Consider the following 25779-nt stretch of genomic DNA (forward strand, 5'->3'; position numbering starts at 1 on the left):
TTGACCATCACGAACAAGGAAAATCTTGCCAGGAGGTGGATTTTCCTCGCTCATGCTCCCCAACTTGATGTTGACGAATGCGAGTGAGGGAAAAAACTACACTCCAAAACTACACTATTCTACATGGAGTGCAGTTTTCTGGAACTCCGCGAACTCCAGGTAACGCAGAGTGCGCAAAATTCCGGAAACTCCATGAGCGGAGCGGAGTTCACTGCCCAGACTTAGCTAGAACACGGATAAGAGTGATGGAATTCCGACGTGGAGATGGAAAAATGGTGTGCAGGGTTTGTGTGGTTTATAGGTTTGATTAGGAATGCTGACTGATCCTTGGGGGAGAGAAAGGTAAGAGGAGTTCGAACCAAGGATGGCAAAGATCGGTGTGGGCATAGTGGAAATAGCCAAGACTCTGGATAATACACCACTTTATGGAAGTTGCAAAACATGCATGGTGCAATATAGATTGAGCCCCAGGGTATCACTGATAAACCTGGAGGCAGAAAGAATGGTGTCTTCTTATTGCTTTGGCAGTAGGCTGCTTAGTTGAGTCTATTAAGGCCATCTTATATTTCCCCACTATCTTGTTTACAAGAGCACAGCACATCAAAGGTAAGTGGGGCCTCTTGGGATTTCCTTTCAGACTGAGGCAATGATGCCATCTTATTTAATCTGTTATCACCATGTCCCGTGTTTTTGTGTGTTCTAACACATGGCTTGAATTGTATTGCTTGCATATGAAAGCCCCTTCTTTCATTTAACTAGTTTATGTAGGCCTCAAGCCATTTGTCACGCCATAGACAAACATAGCACACAGGGCTCAGGGTGGGCTGTAAACTATGCTGGAGAATGAAATCCTTGCATGAATGCGCAGGCATGACAGTCACAGCCCTAATCCACTGTGCAATTTCCATTTGTACAAGACAGAAGGCAGGCAAAGCTCTTTGAAAATAACACACCCTTTCCTTTGTAAAAGTTTTGATTTGCATTATGCAGGCCTGGATTTGAATGCGTGCCCAGGTGAGGCATGGTGCTAGCAGGGGGAATCTTTCAATGAACTTTCGCTTAACACATTGAGGAACGCATTCTTTTTAAATTAATTATTTCATATCCGAGTCGTGGTTTTCTGCAGGTCTTTGAAAATGCACTGACTTAGAATGTCTGTACTCAAGCTTGTAAAACTTTGTGAAAAGCCTTCTGTGATAGTTAATTTGACATAACACACTCCTACACTTCGAAAATATGCTGGAATACGCGCTCTAAAACTGTGATCAGATAACTACATAGCACTAGTGCAGGGAAGCTTTGATTGCAATATGCGTTTACTGTGAAGAGTTTCGTCAGCCTGTTGCAGTGTTCCCTATCTCTGTCTGTAGGTATAATCCTTTATTTTGTGATATTCATGTTGTTTATGGGAATTATAAAAAGATACAACACTAGTCTGCTTGCCAGCTGCAAGCCTCTACCTCATTTAAATGGATCTGCTTTTATTTTTTGCAATTTTATACGCGAACTCGAGCAATCAGTATTGAAGTGCCTGGGCTCGCTTGAGCGCCGGTGGCACCCGCTGCGACAATATTTGTTGGCACACTCAATGGTGACCTCCTCCATGGATTCCCTCACTACCAACCTTTAAGTCTCCATATCCGCTCTCTCTCTCATGCATTTCTTTTGTCTCATAGCGCCAGCAGGAGCAGCCCATGCACTTAAGAGCAGTGGGGCTGGGTTGGGGGGGGGGGGGGGATTCGACAGACGACCATGAGGGAAAATTAATTAAATAATTAATTGCCCTACTCATCATCTGTCAAAATCCCCCCTAACCAGCCCCAACGCCCCACCACTCTTCCCTGCACAGGCTGCTGCTGAGCGCCAGTCGTACCAGTAAAAGATGTCAGAGCACTTTACATCACATACACATTACAGAGACAATGAATTGTAACTGTGTAAAACAGTGTATAGGAAATGTTACATCAGAGAGAGTGCTACAAGGCGATGGACCCCCGTACCAGGCCCTTGGCAGTGCTACATGAGAGAGCACAGGCAGTCCAGGCCAGGGGCGCCCACCCCGGGTCCCAGAGGGGCCCCGTCAGGCCCGGTCAGAGCTCCTGGACCCATCTGCGCGGAGGAGGCTGCCCCCTACCCACAGGAGCGAGTGCCAGGGGCTTGGCCATGCAGTGGGTCAGAAGACGGAGCCCAGGATGAAGGGGCCACACCCCTGGGCCCACCAGGGCCCCAGTCTGAGCTTCTGAACCAGGCAAACCAAATGAAGCCTCCCCGGGCCCGATGGACCCCCGTCCTGGGTGTTTGGCAGTGTGGCAGGCCAGAGAACAGAGCCCAGAGCAGGGGTGCCGACCTTGGCTCCAGTGGGCCCAGTCAGAGTTCCTGGGCCCAGCCGTGCCGTGGCGGCCTCCCCGAACTCACGGGAGCTTGTTCCAGTGTCTCGACCAAGCAGTGGGCCGGAAGACGGAGCTCAAGATGGGGGGCCCCAACCTGTGCCTGCCTGGGCCCTGTTTGGAGCTTCTGAACCAGTCCAAGCAAGGGAAGCATCCCCAGGCCCGATGGACCCCCATCTTGGGTGTTTGGCAGTGCAGCAGGCCATATGACGGAGCCCAGGGCAGGGGTGTCTGCCCTGCGACCTAGTGGGACACTGGGACCCAATCGGAGCTCCTGGGCCCAGCTGAGCAGGGGAGGCCTTCCAGGGCCCGCACGAGCCCGCCCTATGGGCTTGGCCATGTGGTGTGCTGGCTATTTGGCAGTGCAGCAGGCCATACGACAGAGTCCATGGCAGGGGTATTGTCCTGGGCCCAGTCACATTGGGGAGATCTCCCTGGGCCTGCAGGTTGGACCAGGCGGTGGGTCAGAAGACGGAGCCTAGGATGAGGGCTCCTCAGTCTTGGGCCTGCTGGGGCCTCAGCAAGGGCTTCAGAACCAGACCAAGCAGGAGAAGTACCCTCGGTTCCGATGGACCCTGTCTCAGGCCCTTGGCAGTGGGGGAGGCCAGAGGACGGAGCCCAGGGTGGGAGCACCCAATACAGGGCCTGGTGTGCCCTGGTCAGAGTTCCTGGGCGTAGCCACACAGGGCGGCCTTCCAGGGGCCCTCAGGACCTCGCCCTGGGCACTTTGCCACGCATCAGGTCTGATGACGGTGATCAGGAGAAGGGGTGCTGACCCAAGGACATGCTGGGACCCCCGTCTTGGGCCATGTGGTCACTGACTGAAAACCTCCAGACCACAAGTGGGCCCTGGGTACCCTGTCCCTAGTAATCTGGAGGAAGGCTACCCTCCTTTCTTGTAATCCGTGCGCAGTGAGTGACAGAGGGGACCGAAAGCACACACACACCTGGCCTCCTGGAGCTCTGGCTGGGCTCAAGGAAGGTAATGATCCCTGACTTCCAGGGTTCCCCCCAGGTAGGCGTGCAACCAGATGGCGAGGCTCAGGGGACCCCGCGGACCTGATGCTCGAAGCCCCAGCTGGGCCTAAGGCATGAGGCTGCGAGGAGGGCCCTGGTGGAGCTCCGACTCAGGGCCCACATACACCTTATCATGCAGGCAAAGCGAGGAGGCCTCCCCAGGCCTGATGGTCCCCTGTCCTGGGCCCTTGACAGCACAGCAGGCCAGAGGACGGAGCCCAGGGGTCCTTGGGCCATGTCAGAGCAGACCCGGTCATGCAGGTGAAGGCTCCTTGGGCCTGGAAAAATGATAATACCACTTGTTCTACCATTTTTGTTCCCCTAGATTTTGTACCCTAGCTTAGCCAGCACCCAGGGAATTCTATTCAACCAAGGGCTATCAAGGGTGGGCTGACTTGTGTGGCTCTAACAATGATTCATTACCCAGAATGTCTCACAAATCTCAAAATTTGACTATAAAATACAATTTTTTCTCACATTTCTGTGATGGAAGCAGGGCCAGCTTTAGGGCGGTGCGACCGGTGCCACCGCACCGGGTGCTGGCTTCCTGGGGGCGCCGTGCTTGAAAGTTTATTATGCTTTTGAAGCACCTGCTGCAGCGTTTCTTTCCCGGCAATTACCAGGCCTCACATAAATGTCACAATAACTCCTGTGATTAATTATCGTCCTGGAGAGAGATCAGCATTTTGCCTAGTTGAGGTTTTGATTTATGTGAAGTTAGTGCAGAGGGTTAATATGCCTGCTGCAAAGATCGTGTACCAAGTAGATTACAGAGTGCGTATGATGTAAACAGGTCAGCAGGTTACTGCTTTCAAAAGAGTCATCCTTTTGTTACTTGCAATTTATAACTTGAAGTTCTAATATAGAATAGTGAACAATTAACTTTCATCATAGAACTGCATACACACTGCAAAGTATACATTATTAGAATATTGATTAATGTTGCAAAAAGGATTAATTTGGCTAGAAATTGATTCTTCTTATTAAAGAGAACTCCCAACTATGCTGTTTCTTTTTCGACTCTGAGTTTGTGCTTCTCCACACCAAGCACTCTTAAACTATACTGCCTACCAGTATGGATGACATGTGACTCCTACACTTTTAGTCCTTTGGCTTATGTAACATTTCCTATACACTGATTTACACACACATGATTGATTGTCTCTGTGTAATGTGTGTGTGATGCAAAGTGCTCGGACACCCTACACTGGTATGAGTGGCACTATATAACTAATTTAATGCATCTGAGAGAGTGTGGTTATGGAGACTTCGTCACTGTTAAAGGGTGCTAATGAGAGAATCCGTGGTGGAGGTGGTCATTGGGGGGGCGCCAACAAACATTGTCGCACAGGGCGCCACCAGCACTAAAGCCGGCCCTGAGTCATGTAAGGATAAATCCCCCCTACTCCTGCCTGAATGGAATTCGCTTGTGGGCGGTATGCTGGCGCTTAACCAAATTCAATAAGCAAACACCACAACACAGAAGAGAGGCGGCCGGTCCGGAGAGCAGAAACAGCGACTGTTTGGTTTAGTAGACGAAGGGAATCTGCAAAGATGGAACTGTTCTTTGCAACCTGCTCCCTCATGTCCTCGGGCACCTTCCTGGAGACGCTGGCATTCGTATTCACCGTCCTCGCGCTGCTCTTTGATTTCATGAAGCGCAGGAGGAGCTGGGACCGCTACCCACCCGGACCCACCTCGCTGCCTTTCTTCGGGAACATTCTGCAGGCGGACCTCAAAAATCTTCCCGAATACTGTACTAAGGTGAGTCAGGTCACAGTGTGAACCTATGTCTGTTAACTACTTCTTTTTGAATGCGAAAGTACAGTTAGAATAAGGCGCTCTGGGTGGGGGTGTATTTGTTGCCATAGACACGCCAAGCCATGATAGAATGGGGTAATTTGTACCGTAATGTCAGTGAGAGGCCGACTCAGGCTTCCATCGTTCCGAAGTCGGGGAACTCAAAGACCAGACAAACCCGGTCAATTGTAACAGAGCGCCCAGAGCGGTGCTGAATGCGAGTTCTCCTATCCTAGAGGACACAAGGGACAAGGGCTTAACTCCGATGCCTGCGAGGATGAGTGGAACATTAAAAAGCTTGTGAAAAGTGTCACATGACATTAGGGGGCATATTTACAAGGGCTTACAAAGCCAAAAAAGCGGAGATAAAACCAGCGCCCTATTTACAAGAGGGTGCTAACATGCATAATCGCATGTTAGCACCCTTTTTCCCAACGCCTCCCTTTGCATCTCCAGCGAGATGCAAAGTGGGCGTTACTGGGCGTACCCCGGATGGACTACCTTGCAAATATCGCTGATGTTTACATCGCGATATTTACAATGCAGCCCACATGATTTTAGCAGATGTTAGATTTTGGCGAAAACATCCGTTTTCGCCAAAATCTAACATCTGCTAAAATCCTGACTTAGCCATCCCTAACATAGGGGGTGGATTATGCTGATACGACCCTGTGGGTCGTATCAGCAAGGTTATCGCCGTTTTGCAGGGGCGATGTTCCCTGCAAAAGGGCGATAACCTCGCTATCTCTGGAATTTTTATCGCCCTGGAGGAACTCGTTGTTAATAACGCGCTACCAAGGCAATACATTCCAGAGATAGCCTGCGATAATATTATTATCGCTAAGCACGGCCAGCGATAATTATCGCTGGCCGTTGATAATATGACCCTTGGTTTTGTTTTTACCGCTTTTGTTTTTCTGAAATTAATTTCGTGAAGGTAGGTCAACGACCCCTGTGACTGCTGTTGTAGCAAAATATAGCAGTTATCAGGTTACAATGAGCCCCTCAGGGCTCTGAACCTGGTGCCACTGCACCTGCTGCACCAATGATAACCACCCCTTCCTTAACTCCACATTTACGTATCTTAAAGATATCTGTCTTCACAGATATTAATCTTCAAGGTACGTTGATGTGGAGCTGAGAATGGTAAATCTATACTTATTTATATAGTCTTACTTTCACGAAGCTGTGGTTGCAGTATAGATTTACCTTCACGATATTTTGGAAGTCGAAATTCTGTATGTGATATTTTTGTAGGACGATATTTTTGTTGCCAATATGTTAACATACAAACGATTTTCATCCGGCTCTGCCTTTGCCTGGCATGGAACGCAAACAGTCGTTTAATTACCGTAGCCATGTGTTATAGGCTCCACTGCCTGCTGTTAGAGTGAGAAAATGCAGCATAAGGTGGGTTCAGAGGGTCCCGCAGGTCTATGGGCCCTGGTGCCACTGCACCTGCTGCACCAGTTGAGGCTACGCCCCTGATTTGTTTATTTATCGGTCAGGAATGCATTCCTGGGGAATGGGACGGTCTGGTTATAAATTGTAAACATAATTTAATCCCTTGGGTGTCAGAATATGTATCGACAACAACGGATAACGCTTGGAACCCGAGCAGTGACAGGAAGTAAATGATTATGAGGGATTGACGGCCAGCTGAATTTACGCAAGCATCTAGGAAACGGGCAAACACATTCTGACTGGTTGCTGGATTAGAAATCGCAAAAGGGTCAGAAGGGCAACATTTCCAGTGTGCTGCATTTTGCGGCATATCGGGAAGCTGGCATGTCAGATGGTCAAACAGTGGTGTGGGGCCAGGAGCGTATCTTGGGGGGGTTGTGTGTTACACCCCCCGAATAAATGTATTTTCAGATGAATAGTTGGGTACGGGTGCTTTTAGTCAGGTATGGTGAGGTACGCGTCTGACAGATTTCACTTGTGATTTTTGTGTACACACACTGACAAAAGCACACACCCACAGTCTCTCTCATCTTTGTTTTGAAAGTCCTAACAATGTTTTATTTTACAAAATATTGTGTTTCTCTCATTTAAGCACTCCTATTAATCCTTATTCCTCTCGCTTCCCAATGCCTCATAAACTCCTCTCTTGCGTCCTGCTCGTCATATAATGTATTTTAAGATTATTTGCCAGAGTGATGGTCGGGAAATCTGATGCTCACCCCCTCCTCTCAATCTCACTGACCAAGCTAGCCCCTGTGTGCGGCGAGGGAGGCTGGGAGAGGCAGAGAGGGCCAGACCAGAGCAGGTGAAATGCCGGGGAGGGAGAAGCAGAGAAACGTGGGAGATAGTTAAAAAGGGAGAGAGGGGAGGAAGACAAGAGTAGGGCACGGATCCATATAGAGGGGTCGGAGTTGGAGGCTGCGGGGGCAGAAAGAGGTAGAAACTGATGGTGAGTGGGAGGTAAACGGAGGAGAGAATCAGGGACCGAGGAGTACATGAGCGAGAAAGTATGGAGGTTTCAACCCTTACTGAGGAGGAGGGACAAAAGAGGAGGGGGCAGGGGCAGCAGAGACGTTTCGGCACACAGCCAATTTGGCAGGCGCAGTGCCAGTGCCGAAAAGTGAAGGGAACTAAAGCTGCGTAGAAAGCCCGTAGGATTAAAAAGCGTGCAGCTTGATCAGGTGACTTGGCCAGTTAATTGTTTGATGGAGAAGGTGAGGGGCGGGGGGGGGGGGGGAGGAATTGGCAAAGAACTATGGAGAACAACAAGTGGGAAAACAGTAGGTAAGAATGTGAAAATCTATTTATTTTTTAGAATGTGAAAATCTATTTATTTTTTTTGTTTGCTGTTTTATATAGAGCGAACTTGTCTCAAGAACACTGGACAGCTTTACTTCAACACCGCATAGATGATACAAAGTCATTTATTTTCTGGTTTTGCCCGTATAGATTAAGCGATTTGCACAGAATCACAGGACGTTTAGCTGACGTCCGGTCTCGAACCCCCTTTCCTAAATCTGCAGCTCTGGCTGAGACGTCACATTCTCTCTTCTTTGATGAATGTTCTGCTCTCGAAAGCCCAGAAAATGTGCAGGTCTGTTCGGTCCTCACAAAGTCACCTGACATCATCGAATGACTGTAATTCACAAATGGCATTAACATTTACTGCGCACTTGTACACAGCGAGCTGGCTGACTTTAAAATGTGAGGCCAACAATGGATGAATGTGATATTCAGACCAGTTTCCTTCAGAGGCTGGACTACTGCAAAGGACTAGGCTAGTTGGTTTTGAGAAGAGAATGTCCACAATCCACTTACAGCAACGACAGCCTCACAATGGCCACTGAGTTCTACCTTCTTACAGTCACTTTTCCTCTGTTTGTCTTAAAGTGTTTCCAAGCTCCTTCTGGACAGGCAGAACTAAACAAAATGCATTAGCGAGTAATACTTGCCCGCATCAGGTATAGAATAAAGTGTACTTTTCTTCGCAGTATATGTGTAGGCCAGTATAACATGGGGTAAGCAACTGTTGAAAACTAAAGATATGGACAATGCAATAGAGCTATTCAAAACCGATACTACACGCTTTTTGTTGTGTTCATGAAACTGAAGTATACATTTGAAAAAGTGACTATATTTCTTACTATACCGGGAGTACCAGTGAGATCTTATTTAGGAATGTTGGACCTGTCATCCTTCCGGTGATATTACCCCAAACATTTGGCCTGCTTACCTCCTATTTTGCTGTATCTTTTTGTCGTATTCAATTAACAACAAGAGCACCCATGTAAGGTCGACCTGGGACCATGGGAAACATGTAATTATAGACAACAGAAAGGTCCCTAGGGGCAAGTTAAATAAAGAAGGGAATCAATAAGGACCCAATCAGTGCTTATTTTTAAAGACTTGTCCAGCCGGACAGTGGTCATAAATTTTACTGATATAATAATTAAGCAACAGTTACAAGAAAAATTCTCAAAGTTGGACACAAGCCTGTGTCCCGTACAGTTTTTTAGGGAGAAAACATAAACAACAAAACAGGTTCAGGCAAAAAATGTTTGTTACAATTGGCAGAGGATGAAGAGTGAACTCAACAAACATTACAGGACAGGAGACAGGACGTATGTCTGAGCTCCTCTTCGAGTAACCCAATACTCTGGGTCCAATCTTAAGAACCTTTGAGAACACAAAGATTGATCAACACGATCGGAGGAGACAGGACGAATGCCTGAGCCCCTTTTAAGTATCCTGAGACTCTTAAGAACCCCCATTGAAAAACAGAGAACGACCACACCTCAAGACTAGAGGATGAATTCATGTGCTCCTGGATGAGCATTTGTCAAACTAAATGAAGTGCTTGTAAGACGCCCTGTAAGCAGCATTGGGCCTTCTTAGGCTGTCACCTTCCTGTCCCTGTCCTGATGAAGACCCGCATTGACTAGATAGTAGTGCACTTCCTGGGTCGAAACGTCGACATATACATCCCCCGGACCAGTTGAAAGAATCTGCGTAAAGACCTACTCACTCAGTCTGCAGACCTACTCAAATATCTGTTTTTCTGGCCTTCTTGAATCGTCGAAACCTTCACAGTCACTTTGTATATAATACGCACCATCACTACATCACTGAGCACCACATGTCACCTTGTCACAAATTTTAATTCATTTTTGTGTCTTGACAGCCATGCAATTTAATTTGGGTGTTTATAAATGACGCAAATTATAAAAATCTTGAATACCCTTTATGGTCTCTTTGTGTGTATTACTTATGATTATTTGTCTTTCCGGTGAATAAATCAAGGATTGGTTCAATGGTTTGAAGAAATAATTTATACCCGACAGAACCAACTGTTATTTTTGTACAAAATGAGGATGAGGTCTACGACAAGTATCGTCTCAATCGTGCCATGATAATGTGCCTAATTGCAGACCTTGAACCACTACTGCAGCACCAGACACGTCGGACCAATGCTATTCCTGCGCACGTCCAGGTCCTATGCAGTCTGCACCTACTGGCCTCTGGAAGTTTTCAGGGGGTCATCGCGGTAGTGGGAGGCGTATCACAAAGCGCACTATCTCGCTTCTTCCACAAATTCATTGATGCCATGCTGACAATGATACGTACCCACATCAGCTTCCCCACAACCCAACAGCAGTTGGACCACACCAAACAGGCCTTCTACCAGGTGGCCCAATTCCCCCATGTCATAGGATGCCTTGACTGCACGCATGTCCCCATCTGTCCACCCTCAGCCAATGAGTACATCTTCCGTAACCGGAAGTCCTACCACTCCATCAACGTGCAGGTCGTGTGCGATGCCAAGCACATCATCACGGACATAGTGGCACAATTTCCAGGGAGCACACACGACTCCTACATATTCCGACACAGTGGCATCCAAAGGCGCCTACTCAATGGAGAATTCGGAGAGGGACTCCTGCTTGGTACGTACACATACCTCTTCATAACATGAGCATCACACATGTATAATCATCACTGTCGCTAAGCCTTTGCTTCCATCCTGTAGGTGACAGTGCATACGCCCTGCGTGAATATATCCTCACCCCCTACATCAATCCAGCAACACCACAGGAGCAACGCTACAACGCAGGCCACATAAGCACCAGAAATGTGATAGAGAGGACCTTTGGGATTCTGAAGAGTCGCTTCCGAATCTTACATAAGACTGGTGGTGCCTTGCAATATAAACCAGACACCTGCTGCAGGATTGTAGCAGTATGTGCCATGCTGCACAACATCGCAACCAGAAGGGGGATACCCATAGAGGTGGACAGGAATGATGACTACCGGGATGACCAACCACCCGCACAACACCGACAGGCACACGTTCCTAACACAGCTGAGGGCCAAAGGAGGTGGACATACATCACGCAACATCATTTCTGACCCAGGTAAGAATGAGCCATGACGATATCATTAGTGGTGCTACTGTTTAATGCACAGGAGCACTGATGTATGTGAGGTCACACATAAAAGCAAAGTTGAGTTCCCCCACACAATGAGGACAAAAACATGCCCGTTGTAGTCACGGGTGTGCAATAGTACAATTAAACTGGACTATTGTTACCCCACCATGGTCAGGGATGCCGTACTGTATGACTAGTGGCGCTTGCCATGAACGCCCAGACTCCTATCACCTGTCTCCTCCACCTCACCACGCCCTGTTCCTGTGGCTGTGGAGCAGCGCGAACTGCGCCTCCTGGTGCTGGTCTCCACCACGGAGACGCTGCTGACACTTGAGGCAGCCTCGCTGCCGTCCTCCCCTCCCAAGCTGCTGCCACTGAATGTTCCGGTCTGCAAGTGTTCCACTGCAGTGGTCACCTGGCCTAAGGCCTTTGCCACGTCACCACAGTAATGGCCGACGTCCACCTGCAGTGACACGGAGCGGCGGGACAACACAGCAGTGCTGTTGCAGAGCCTTGTGATGGCCCTGGTTGATGCAGTGGAACGGAGCAAGTTCTGTCTATGCCTCCGTCGCTCACTGTGTTGTCCTGCTCTGATGGCACGGGTGAGTTCCTAGAGGTCCTCACTGAGTTTTTCATTCCCCTCTGCCACATCTGTGGTCATGTTCCGCACTGCGTCTGTCAGGGTGCACATGTGCTTAGCAAGACGCGACATGTGTAGGTTAATGGTCCCCATGTGTCTCCCCTGCAGGCGCTGAACACGCAGCATCTGAGCCTCGATGCCACCATATGGGGAGCTTGCCTGGTCGGCTCCATCTGAAGTACTGCGCAGGGACCTGCGCCGCTGCGTGACTCGGCCACGTGCTGGTGGTGGTGCTGGCGGTGTGACACCTGTCGGATTTGGCCCAGTTGTGGTTGCAGGACTCGGCATGCATCCATCACCTGCATGGAGGGGACTTGTGCCCTGCGTCTTGGTGGTTTTGTCGCAGTTGGCGCAGGTGGTGGTGGTGGTGGTATAGTTGCTGGAGGAGGTGGGGATTGACCCTCCTGCGGAGTGTCGCCATCTGAATCAGCTGGTGTTTCCGAGATGATGAGGCGCCCGCTATCATCCGAATCGCCAGGAGATGCATCTGTGTGTGAAACAATGCATGGTTAGTTGGATTATTACTACATCTGTTTGTAATTTTGCATTCATGTCCTACTATGAATTACATTATTTGAGTCTATGTTTTGCCTGTACTGCTGATCTCATTTTGTTTTGCATTTATTACTATACTTGCACACCGGCTGACATGACTACGACTCCCATGATGCAATACTGATATGAGGGAATATGTGTTGTGCACTTCTGCCTGCACACTGTGATAGAGCTGGGGGGATGGGAATGGGTATACGATATGCAGAGTATGGGTGCAGGCATGCATCTTACCTTGTTCAGTGGTGGCTGCGCCGGAGGTGTCCATCTGCATGACTCCCACGACCGCCTCAGGCTCGATGGTCCCCTCGACTAGCTCCTAAAGGGCAGTGTTTGCAGGCACTGTGGATGGCCCCCCTCCTGTGCCAGCTGCCTCCTTGACCCTTTCTGCGATCCTCTCCTTGGCCCTCTTCCTGAGGTCATACCACCTCTTCTTTAGTTCATCGATACTGCGGGGCGTCACTCCCACGGCATTCACCCTCTCCCTGATGTGCAGCCAAATTCTTCTTTTCTCCACCTCTGGCACCTTGAGAGACAGCTTTCCGAACAGCCTATCATGCTTGCTGCTCACCCCCTCAATCAGGTGCTCCAGTTCCCTGTCAGAGAACTTTCTCTTCCTCTTCCTGGCAGTTTCAGCAGTGCCTGGTGCATCCTTGTCCATCCTGGTGAGGGTAGGGTGGATGGTTTGTCAGTGAGGATTCTGTAGCCTCAGCCTGTGTCCTGTGCCTCCTCCTGTGAGCTCCTCAGGCGAGTGAATGAGGGTGGGGCAGCTTGACTTCCTGGTAGTGATGTCATCAGGCCGCTCCTGGAGCGACCCGTTTCTTGTGATTTTGCTATTTGCGATTTTGATAATACCGATTTCGGTAATACCGATTTCGGTAATACCAAACTCGCTATTTTCTAATCGGTGTTTGCTCTACTCGCTATTGTGGATTCGGTAAATATTAGCGATTTTGTAGGAATCGCTTTTTTTTACCGAATCTGTTAATGCATTCCGAAATGCAATTCCTTAATAACGAATCCTTATTTCTCGCTATTAAGGAATCGCTTTGCAGAATGTTGATGCATGTGCACCTAAGTGTCCTAGTGATGACACACAGCTAAATTTGTTTTTCACTTCTGTGAGGCATACTCCTCTCATAAGTTAGAATTGGGATTTCCTTAATGTACTTTTAAGCTGTAATTCCTGATCAGAAAGGATTCTGATAGCTATTCCTGGACAGGAAGGGAGGAAGAAGCTGACACACAAAGGGGTTGATTACCTCTTACTGACAGTCTGGAGCCAGGGCTGGGAAGAAAGGGGAACCTGCGCACTTCAAGGGCCTGCTTTGAAATCATCCCACTTCAAAGGCACTCCTGAGTATAAGTACTGGGCCTCTGACCCTACCAAGATAGTATACTACTGGACCTGTGAAGAACTCTGTCAGGAGTAAAGACTGCTGTGCTACAAATATTGCCACTCTGATTGACTGCTGCTTTGGAAGAACTGGTTTTCTGTTTTGCTGTGCTGCCCTGCTGCCTGTTGATTTCTGCCCTGCTGAGGACAAGCACTTTACCCATCTCACTTGACCCCAGAGTGACTTCAAGGGCTTGCTGGCTTGCCCCCTGTTCTGAAGTCTCAGGGCCATCAAAGACTCTCTATAGCCCTGCAACAGCACATAAACTCTGCCATCTGTGAGTCCTTACTTGCCAAGTAGTGCCAATCTACGCCTGGGCCCTTGAAAGGTGATTTCTGCTGCACAGAACAATCAAAATTGATGCAGTGATGACTTTGAGCTGATAGGAACCGACACATTGCTTTTCGACGCTGACGCAGAAGCCGATCCACGACATTGCTTCAATGGGCTGTGCGAGACTCGATGACGACGGGCAGTGTGGCTGACAATGACTCAGCACCTGCCTTGTAAAGGGATTTGTCAATGAAGCCTTGCGCAGATCAGAAACGATACATCGAGTCTTCAACATCAACCTTGCTCCATCCAAGGTACTTTTTCAGCAGGACGTGCGTGAGTCCTGTGGCTGATCTGCTGTCATTGCTGTTGGCTTGAACTTTGGATTTACCCTTGTCCAGCATGACCTCAAGTAACCCCTAAGTTCTATTTGCTTCTAAGCACTACTTTTTGATTTATTCATTAAAAATCCATAACCCGGGTTCTACCTATTGGATTTTTGTCGGTTTGGTCTAAAAATATAATCTAGCTTTCTAACCTTGTGTGGGGTATTTGTTTGTTGTTTTCCTTGTGTTCCTGCGTGTGTGTTGCACAAATAATTTACACATTGCCCTTTAGATAAGCCTGACTGCTCTGTACCAAGCTACCAGAGGGTGAGCACAGGTTATCTTTTAATGTGTATCTAGTGTACCCTGACTAGAGTGGTGGTTCCTGCTTGTACAGGATGCATACTTTGACAACCAGAAACCCCAGTTCTAACATTGGTGATCATTGGTGAAGATAGGACATGTGTTTTTGCAATACCATATAGTAATTAATTGTTCACTACAACTCTTTAATAAGACTATTTAGATATTTCTTTCATTTCTCTTTGATTGGCCTTTTGGTCTTCTGCTAAATTATGTCTCACTCTGGAGGAGCAGCACCTGATCCTGCAGGAATTGATTTTGAGCTGGCCAGGTTAGAGGTCTACACTGTGCCTCAGCTGAGAGATTTTTTCAAGAATGTTCAAGTTTCTAAAGGAGGCGTTACCAGGAAGGTGGAGCAGCAGACAGACATGAGAGCCTGACCAGAGACCCAGGTTGCAGGGGATGACAATCTAGAGGAGGAGCAGGAAATTCCTGAGGATGAGGATGACCTGATTCTGGAGTCTTATGTGGCTCTGGGACTACCTGTAGAGGGGGCCAACAAAGTCCTGAAAGACATAGTAATTTCCACAGCAGGGAGCAGTGTCTTATCCAAGAACCTGTCCCCAGAGGAGCTGGCAGACAGGAAGGAGGAAAAAAAATTAAAGCTGGAGCTTACTGAATTGAATCAGGTTCGAGAAGAGAGGAGGCTGGCAATGGAGGAGAGGAAACTGACCCCTGAGCTGCACCTCAAGGATCTGGACATTAGAGCCCTACAAGTGGGGTCCAGCAACAGCAATGGTGGTAGCATGCCTACTGTGCCCACTGGTGAGTCCAGAGGCTGGATATCCAAGAATTTGGTAGCCAGTTATGTGGTGGGGATGACCTAGACAAATGGTTTGCAGTGTATGAACTGGCTCTAAGCGTGCTCAAGGTCCCAGAGGAGTTCTGGGGTTAGCATACAAAGTGATATGCCCACAGTGGGAAGGGACACACTCCTTACACTAGCAGTAGAGGACCAGACATGCTACATTGCTATGAAGGCCATCCTAGTCAGAAAGTTTGGACTGGCCTCCTAAGAAGTATAGGCTCAGAGTTAGGGGCAGCCACAAGATCTCATCACAAACATGGGAGGTTTTCTTGTATTATCCCAGCAAGGCACTGAAGGGCTGGGTGAGGGGCAGCAAGGTTGATGATTGTTCAGTGCTGTACAACTTAAAATTAAAGTAGCACATACTTGATATTTGTTTTCCAGACCTGCACCAATACCTGGTTGATAGCAAGCTTACTGACCCCACGAAGCTTGCTGAGGAGGCAGACAACTGGGTCAGCACCAGAGAGTCCAAGAAGGTCTCTGGGGGGGGATTCCCAAATCAGTGATCAAGGTTCCCACCAGAGAAGGAGGGGGTACTAAAAGACAAAGTTCTCTAAAGGTCCAACACAACTCACAGGGCAAAGGGTTCTGTTCTCATTACCAATCTGGCAAACAGAAGAAAACTACCCTGATAAAAGTCAGCAGCCCAAGCCCGTCAAGTGTTATGAGTATGAGCACTACATGGGGAATCCCAAGTGTCCAAATAGAGCCCCACCTCCCACTGGAGGAAAGATTCCGGGTGTGGCTTGTATAGTGCTGGGGAAGGAGTTTAGCCCAATTAATGGGGGGAAGTTTAGTAGGGTTACCCTAGTGTTCCTGGGTGACAGTGGGAGCATTCTTAAGATCCATTTACTCTTCAATACTACAAAGTATAGGTAATGGGTAACCATCAATTGGCATGGTGTTGAGGCTCTGAGGGATAGAGGGGCCAGCATGACTATGGTAAGGAGCCAGCTGGTGTACCCAGAGCAGGTGATTCCCAATGCAGTCCACCAAATTGTGGTGGCTGACAACAGACAGGTAACCAGTACAGTGGTTCTTGTACCAAAAGCTGACCCTCCGGGCACAACACCTGTACTGGGGGACTATGTGGACTATAGAGGGCCCAACTCAGTTACAAAAACAGATGCTCATCCCATCCCCTGGGCTGATGAGCTGATTGACCAGTGAGGGGCTGCCCAGTACTTAAGTACCTTTGATCTTAAATCAGTATACTGGCAGACCGCCCAAACAGAAGGGGCCTAGAAGAGGTCAGCCATCTCCACTCCAGTGGGACCCGGTCAATTTATTTTGATGCCCTTTGGACTCAAAAATACCCCTGCTACCTTCCAGAAGTGGGTGAGCCAGGTCCTTGTTGGTGTGGAGGGATTCTCTGCTGCCAACCTGGATGACATAGCTGTCTACAGTAGCAGATAGAAGGACCACCACTTTTACCTCCAGGAAGTGATTCAGGCTCTGTAACAGGCAGGGCTGACTATCAAGGCCAGTAAGTGCCAGATAGGGCAGAAGTAGGTGGTGGACTTGAGACACCTGGTGGGCAGGGGTAAGGTGCAGCCAGGCCAAAATAGATTTTATCATGGCACGGGGACCCTCTAAAACCCAGACTGGGTGAAGTAGGTGGTGGACTTGAGACTCCTGGTGGGCAGGGGTAAGGTGCAGCCAGGCCAAAATTGATTCTATCATGGCACGGGGACCCTCTAAAACCCAGACTGGGTCAGAGCATTCTTGTCCTCACTTGGCACTGCAGAAAGTTTGTCAAGGGATATGGTAACATTGTTGCCCCCTTGTCAGAGCTGACTTCTAAGAAGCAGCCCAGAAATGTGATTTGGATGGAGGCATGCCAGAAAGCATTTAACTTCCTGAAGCAGGCCATGTGCACAGCCGTTGGGCTCAGGCCCCCTGACTTCTTCCAGGAGTTTATCATTGAAACAAATGTCTCAGAACATGGCATTGGGGCACTGTTATCACAGCTAAATGAGAAGGGCCCCTAGACCAACCTGTAGCCTTCATCTCCAGGAGGTTACTTCCCAGGGAACAAAGGTGGACTGCTATAGAAAGAAAAGCTGTTACTGTGGTCTGGGCACTGAAGAAATTGAGTCCATGCCTGTTTGGTACTCACATCTTGATTCAGACTGACCACAGGCCCCCAGGTGGCTCATGCAAATGAGGGGTGAGAATCCAAAATTGGTGAGGTGGTTCATTTCCCTACAGGGTACGGAATTCAGGGTGGAACACAGACCAGGGGTAGACCATGCCAGTGCTAATGGTCTATCCAAGTTCTTTTGCCTTAGTGATGTGAACTCCCTAGAGGTTGGTTAGATCTCCCCAGTTTCAGCTGGGGGACATGTGTTAAACCCATCATCCTTTGGATGGTCTTCCCCTTTTGCCTGCTTACCTCTACTTTTTGCTGTATCTTTTTGTTGACCTTAGGTACTTTACCACTGCTGACCAGCGCTAAAGTGCATGTGCTTCCCCACTTAACATGGTGACATGGGTTTATACATGATTGGCATATTTAGTTTACTTGTAAGTCCCTTGTACAGTGATATGCCTTATACACGGGGTCTGTAAATTAAATGCTACTAGTGGGCCTGCAGCACTGATTGTGCCTCCCATACCAGCAGCCTTTCAAACCTGTCTCAGGCCTGCCATTTTAGTGCCCGTGTGTGCAGTTTGCTGCCACTTCGACTTTACATTAGAAACCACTTGCCAAGGCTTAAACTCCCCTTTTATTATACATAAGTCACCCCCTAAGGCAGGCTCTGGGGAGCCCTAAGGGCAGGCTGCTGCGTAGCAAAAATATAGGACATGTACTTTTAGGTTTTACAAAACCACCACAAAATTCTTTGTTCACTACTGTGAGTCCTACTACTCTCATAAGCTAGCATTGGGTTTGCCTTTATACACTTTTAACCTGTAATTTCTGATCAGAAAGGAGTATCTGCATCATGTTTTATATCTTTGGAATGGTACTTATAAATACTCTTTGAAGGTAAAGTTGTATTCAACATTACTGTTTTAGAAGTGCCACTTTTAGAAAGTTGACATTTCTATGTTCTTACTGCTGTGTGCCTTGCAGCCAGTCTCCAATACACCTCTGGAGTGGGTGGCAGCTGCACTTTGTGCATTCCCTCTAGACAGCTAAAAACACATGAGGGGCAGGTGTAACTGAGAACTTATCTGCATTCATCTGCATTCTGATAGCTCTTACTGAGCAGGAAGAGAGGGGGGAGCTGACACACCTGAATAGGCAGTGTCCTGTTTCCCACACAAAGGTCTGATTTCCCACTACTGATATACTGGAGCCAGGACTGGAAAGAGAGGGGGACCTGTGCACTAGGGGTGGGTGGTGAACTCGCTCTGCCAGCGGAGCGCGCAAAGTTTTTCCCACTCCCCGCTCCGCTTGGTCTCAACTCGATTGATGAATGGAATGCCATACTATAAACATTTGACTATTCATATCTGCACATTTTGACCTCAGCCACCTGATACCACTATGTACTTCTTGCTTAGTGTAATCCTAACAGATGTATACACACTTCCTTATGTTTGAACCTCTAGCTACCCATTGGTTCATGTGCTACCCATTGGTTCATGTCTAGTTTATATGTTGCCACAGTAATTGAATATCAGTGAGTACATTGCTAGACTATATGCCTTAACTGATTTTGTGGTTGGTTTTTAATTCATATAGCAACTACCTCAGTAGGTACAACACATTAGGTTGCTTAAGAATTAATTCTGCCATCATGTGCCTAAAACAGTTGTTGCACACACATTGATTTATTTTTTCCTATGACTTTCTTCTCTTTTCATACTCTGTTGAGTTAGTACTTTTCCCTCGTTCCCTTACATGATTCCTACTGACAGCCATTTCCCTTCAGCATGCTCCCTTGCAGACAACCGTTCGCAGGTGTGTGCTAATTAGCTCCGCCCTGCTGCTGGTTTCACAGCTGACACAGCCCTTAAGTACTTCCTGGCTCACTCTGTCTCCCTCTCTCACTAAACGTTAACAGCCCTAGCAGCATGACACGCTGAGCTCCTCTCCCAAGACTTTCCAAATATGAACTGGGAGTGACTTTAACTGTAAGTACTATGACTGCGCATACACTTACCATCTTTTAATCTTTACCTTGGAGTTTCTGACACCCCACCCTCCTTTTGCCCTTAACAGAAACTTATTGGCAGCAAATCATTAAGCGCAATTTATACAGCTGACCCTGCCTTTCAAGTTTACACAGTAAGTGTTTCCTTTCATCACTTTCCTTGCAAGCGCCCTTCACGGATGCACACCAGTTTCTAATTACTGCTCTAACTCCTTTACAGCACGTGATATTCTCATGCTCGTACCTTCAGCGAATTAATCTGGGTGAACTCGTCTACCCTCAGCTGTTTTCTGAAGCCCTCAATTGCTCTTCCTTGCACTACGAATAATTGCATCAGTAAGTCTACTCTGAGTGTTCTCCCTCTCCCCCTTCTCTCATTTAGCGGGTTGCTACCCAGCTTCATCTGCGCTCTCAACTCTACCTTCCTACTAGCGCAAACTATTCCTTGTACTCCCACCTATGCTTGCGTATTCACATGTTTTCGGGGTAGGAGAAGGCGTAGAAGGTCCCAACATCCTTCTAATCCCCCACTCCAGTTTTGGAGTATTAATTGCCGATCCCTTCCGAAACATAGTCAGCACATATATGACTTCATCATTGAAGAGCAGCCTGACGCCCTGTTCCTTACCGAAACATGGCTTCATGACTGTTCCGGTCCTGATGTCGCTGTAGCTGTCCCTAACAACTATGCCATGGTAAGGCTCGACAGGAAGTCCGGACAGGGGGGAGGGATTGCTATCATCTTCAAGGCAATCTACACATGCAAGTTTGAAGCCCTTCCTATGTCTGGAAGTGAAACTGCATTCTTCAAATTAGTGATTAACCCGCAATTCACCTTGTCGGGCCTGCTGATTTACCGCCCTCCAGGGAATGCTTCCTCCTGGATTTCCTCTTTCACTGACACTATAACGCCTTTTCTTCTCAGGGCAGCTAATTTCACCATTCTTGGTGATCTTAATTTACACCTGGAGGACCCTCAGTGTATAAATAGTAAATGTTTTCTGTCTGACCTGGTGGCCTTCAACTTGCCCCTGTTGAATACTGGTCCAACCCATTCTGCTGGACATCTATTGGATCCTGTTTTTTCAAATGTCTCTTTTAACTGTTCTCAGAATGCTCGCCCCTTGGAGTGGTCAGATCATTTTGCGGTTCATTTCTCGTTAGTGTACCCTAAACATCAGATAAATAGAATCACTGATAAGGGTGTTCCTATTTATCGTTGGGGGAAACTTGATATTAATGGATTTAATCATCATCTTTCCAATACTTGCCCCAAGGAATGCATGGCTTCAGTTGGTGAGATGAACACAGCCGTCTCTAACTGGCTTACAAACGCTGTGACTACTCTTCTTCCGCCTTCTGCTATTCATGTCAGGTCACACCGCCCTCCGGCGCCATGGTTTTCTACTGACTTGAAAGCCCTGCGCACTAAATGTAAGGCCCTGGAGCGGAAATGGCGACTATCTTATTCAGTCTCTTCGAAGACTGCCTATAAAGAAGCTCTAAGAGATTACCATCAAAAATGTAAAACCGCCAAAGCGGTTTACATTGCGGACACTGTTACTCAAGCCCAGAACTGTCCTCGTACTCTTTTTTCTGTCGTTAAAAAACTGACAGGAGCTGATACTATTCCAACACCTCCAGCACTAGACGAGGCTCAGTGTAACTCTATCGCTCAATTCTTTATAGCCAAGGTTGAACGGATTTACGACTCTATGAGCCCCCCACTGAATTCAGAAGTATTGCGTCCTGAACTGACTGGAGATATTGATTTGTCCTCTCCCAGGGTAAAATTGACACACTGGGAATTGTTTGACGACACTTCATTCTCCGTCTGTTTAAATAGTATACGCTCGGGTTCACCTCGTGATCCTGTTCCTGCAAAAATCCTGAAATCATTAGATCTCACACCTCGTAGGGTTCTTATGAGACTTTTAAACGCCTCACTATGCGAATCCCAGGTATTGCGGGATTGGAAACACGCAATGGTTGTCCCACTTCTGAAAAAGGCTGGAGCAGATGCGTCTAATCTCGCCAATTTCAGGCCGATATCGTTGCTACCCGTACTTTCTAAAGTGCTGGAGAGGCATGTTAACACCCAATTATACAGTCTAGTGGAATCGTCAGATTTTCTGCACCCATCTCAGTCTGGTTTTCGTGCTAATTATTCCACTGAGACCGCCCTTCTTGGGGTAACAGAGAGCTTAAGACACAGTGTCGACCGCGGTGAAACATCGGCGCTTATCCTTCTGGATTTAAGTGCGGCGTTCGACACTGTGTCTCATTCCATTCTTCTTAGTTCTCTCTGTTCCCTGGGATTGGACGGTCCAGCTTTAGCATGGATTGCCTCCTTTTTAAGTGAGCGCACCTTCCAGGTCTTTTCTGCGAAAGCCTCCTCTTCCACTTATACATCAGCATATGGCGTTCCTCAGGGGTCTATACTCAGCCCTTTGCTGTTTAATATCTATATAAGACCCCTTGCCTCCATAGCAGAAGACGCTGGGCTGACCATCTTTTCATATGCTGATGATACCCAGATTGTTTTTTCCCTCTCCAGCTGTGAAAGCAACGACATATCGGTTCTGAAATTAGGGTTGTCCCGTATAGCTGGGTGGATGCAAAGGCATCTCCTTAAGCTAAACGGTGACAAAACCGAAATTCTTATTTTCGGGAAAAAGAAAGATCTATGGGGCCCTCAACACTGGCCTACTGAGATGGGACCTCTCCCTCAGCCTTCTTCAGTGGCCCGCAATCTTGGCTTCCTTGTAGACGATAAACTCTCCATGCGACAGCAGGCCACCCAGGTGGCCGCCATCTGTTTTACTACTCTACGATGGCTCCAGAAAATTCTATGGATGCTGCCTCCATCTACTAGGAGAACCGTCGTTCAGGCGCTGGTAACTTCCCGTCTGGACTACGGAAATGTCCTCTACCTTGGTGCCGATGCGGCCACTGTCAATAAACTCCAGGTTGTCCAGAACTCTGCTGCCCGTCTTCTCTGTAACATCCCGAGAAGACAATCAGCTAGGCAGGCTCTACGCGATTTACATTGGCTTAGGATCCCCAGCCGCATTAACTTTAAAGCCTTATGCTATCTTTTTAAAATCAAGCAAGGCTCGGCTCCAATGTATCTGCGCAACCTCGTTCAACCTTACACACCTATTCGAACACTAAGATCGTCTGCTAATTGTGATTTTGTCATTCCTCGATTCAAACTTGTTAAAATGGGAGGGCGGGCTTTCGCCCATCGCGCCCCCAAATACTGGAATACGCTACCTTCCTCCTTGAAAAATGAGACTAATTTTCTTGCATTCAGGAAACGTCTAAAAATGCTCTTATTCTGCTGATTTGCATGGGTATTTAATTGTCTCAGGGAGCTGCTAACAATGGTCCGTTTTCTTCTCTAGTCTATCCCTCTGCGCCGGGAAACCCACTGTGGGTAGCTGTTGCGCGTTACAAGTTTAAATAAATAAATAAATAATAAATAAATGCAGCATTTGCACCATTACTGGTCTTTTGCTTCTGAATCGCTACTATTTATCTTCTCTTTTCCACTGTTTAAATACTTTCACCACTTGTAATTTACATTGTTGACTTTCGCTTCCGAATTGCCTTTAAATCATGTCTTTCGCTTCTGTATTTGCCTTAATTCATGTATTTCCACACCTACCTTGACCCCTAGACATGTTATATAGAATAATTCAGGAGTAATATATATTTATATATGTCATTATGTTTTTTATAAAAAGGAGCCTGATTGTATTATTTATACTACATATAGGGATCAAACTATAGCTTATTTATTTGCCCATTTTTCCTCATTTAGATTCAGCTTGCTCACCCGTTATATGTCCTGATGATGATCTCGAACAGTTGAGATCGAAACGCCGTTGACCCTTTATAACAAAACTCTTCCTATTCTATAAAGTTGCTTGCGGAGTTTTACACTATTGTTGTCAATGTGATGCCTTTATTTTAAACTTCACCATCACTCTGCACGTCACGCCTCTTTCACTTATTGTGTGAGCACCTGAATTCTATTGTTGTGGAAATAAATGTTTCACATGAACTGACTTATGTCCCTATGTACATTATTAATTTTTTTGCTCCTTTAAAATAATTAATCTTCAACTCTCTAACCATAAGTGCTCTCCTTAGGATCACTTTATTATTGGACCTTTTGGCCACACCCGAACCATTGTTTTTTTACCGCATATTTCACGCCAGGTTCACGTATTGGGGTACCCTTGTTTTTCGTAAAACTTGTTAAGTGCAGAGACCACACTGCAAGGGTTCTACTTAAAAAAGTGGCTATATTGATTATCCTATAAATCATTTATGCATACCAGAATAGACATAGGGTAGATATCATACCCTCAAGTACTAGATACCAAAATATGTCTATATCTAATATTCCCACTTATACAGAGGAATATATTGTCAGAATCATTAGCGGACCTTCACTCTTTCATACACCAGTACCGAGTAGCAACACAACTACAGACGTAGCCAGTGAAAAATTGATAGCTCTAGAAAGATTGAAAAAGAAACATATACGCACAGTACTTCATGATCGCATGCTCACCGAATATCACAAGGCAGATATTATTCCGGTGGGCCTACAAGTGCGCAATATACCCGCAATTTTTCTGCAAGACAAAAAATTCAAGACATGCTTTTCACACATTGGTACCACCTGTTCCCACCATTGGATGGTGTTAGGAATTGACACAGCCCTAGAACACAGTAAAAAGGAATTGGAGGAGATTCTAGAACTGGAAAAAGCCATCCTAGAACTGAATAGCCTAGCAGATGCAAAAGCAGCTTTAGAGAAACTAGAACGCACTATCCCAGACTTCCAAGCTTTTGAACATCACAAAAAATCCAATAAGGTGTCAAAGGACATAACAAACTACAACAAAGATAAAACTTACCCTTACCTCCAAGGCGATTTTTTCACCTCAAATACCCTAGAACAAAGAAACACCACTAGCACCTGGGGTAGATTTAGAAACAGACAACCAGTTACGTTCTCTGACTCCTCTTTAGACTCAGACTCTTCATACCCCGGCGCAGGCCCTAGTACCTCTTCCAACAACCCCAATTTTTTAGGGAGAGGCCAACCATTTGGAGGGGATAGACCGAGGGGCAGGGGCAGAGGGAGGACCAGGTACAACTTTCCCCCAGGCGAGTGCCAGGCAAGACGCAAATTTTACCAATGGGGGTACCAGTACTAGACATGGTACCTTTCTCCACAACACAGGAAGCAGACCTCATGCCTATTTTCAATCTGTCAAAACACCAACTGGCTTCCACAGATATCGCTCTACTGAGCAGAGGTCTTTCATATGTAATAACGGAAAAACCCAACTGGTTCACAATACAATCTGAGATCTTCCAGTCTTTCAGAAAAGTTAGACTTAATGTCTTTTTTCATAACAAAGATACTCCTCCCAAAACTGATGCGACAGGACTACTTCCCAAATCTACTTTCAATCCCCCCAGTGGATCCATGCCCCCTGAAGTCATTACTTTTGAACACCTTGTACTAAAAGACCTACATACAATACAACAAGAATACAGGTTTACCCCTTTCAATGTGAGCCTAGATGAAAAAAACAGTCTCAAGAGACTCAAAGAAATGGATGATATTGTTATAAAACCATGTGACAAAGGAGAAGGTATTGTCTTACAGGACAAAACCTCATACGACAACGAGATCCATAGACAGCTTAGCAACACCTCACACTACGAACCCCTGGCACGCAACCCTTTGAGAGAAATCAGCGACCTGATTCTTAATGTGACCAAAAAGGGTTTAGATGAAGGCTACGTTAGCAAGAATGAATTCTTTTTCCTCAATAATAAAACGCCCCAGGGACACCAGTACTGTACACCCTTCCCAAAATACACAAAAATCTAGAGGTACCACCTGGCAGGCCTCTTCTATCCGGCTGCGGCTCAATTCTAGAGCCCCTTGGTAGATACATTGACTACTTCATAAATGGTATGGTACACGACACCACCACATATGTAAAGGATACCACTCACTTCATCAATTTGATAGAATCACAACCCTTTAATCCTCAATCAAAACTCTTGGTTACTCTTGACATTAAATCGTTATACACGAACATCCCTCAAGATAGAGGCATAGAAGTCATCAAAAAGCATCTCAACCTCCGTCCCTCCCCACATCAGGTACCTACAGACTTC

At 47.0% G+C, this 25779-nt stretch overlaps 1 protein-coding gene across 2 annotated transcripts in view; it reads left to right on the top strand.

The window, feature by feature from the left end:
• The first annotated feature begins 4889 nt into the window (after nucleotides 1–4889).
• The window catches only part of LOC146833568 (cytochrome P450 2D15-like), a 222460-nt gene continuing 201570 nt past the window's right edge, over nucleotides 4890–25779 (top strand). Inside the window, exon 1 of one of the 2 annotated variants that reach the window (XM_085601421.1) lies at nucleotides 4890–5168. In XM_085601421.1, the coding sequence (XP_085457547.1) occupies nucleotides 4959–5168 (210 nt within the window). In that variant the 5' untranslated portion in view covers nucleotides 4890–4958. The remainder of the gene's footprint in view (nucleotides 5169–25779) is intronic. The other variant, XM_085601422.1, reaches the window with a different exon arrangement.

The sequence above is a fragment of the Triturus cristatus genome, chromosome 4_2, assembly GCF_964204655.1.
Source record: "Triturus cristatus chromosome 4_2, aTriCri1.1, whole genome shotgun sequence".
Classification (NCBI taxonomy): domain Eukaryota; kingdom Metazoa; phylum Chordata; class Amphibia; order Caudata; family Salamandridae; genus Triturus; species Triturus cristatus.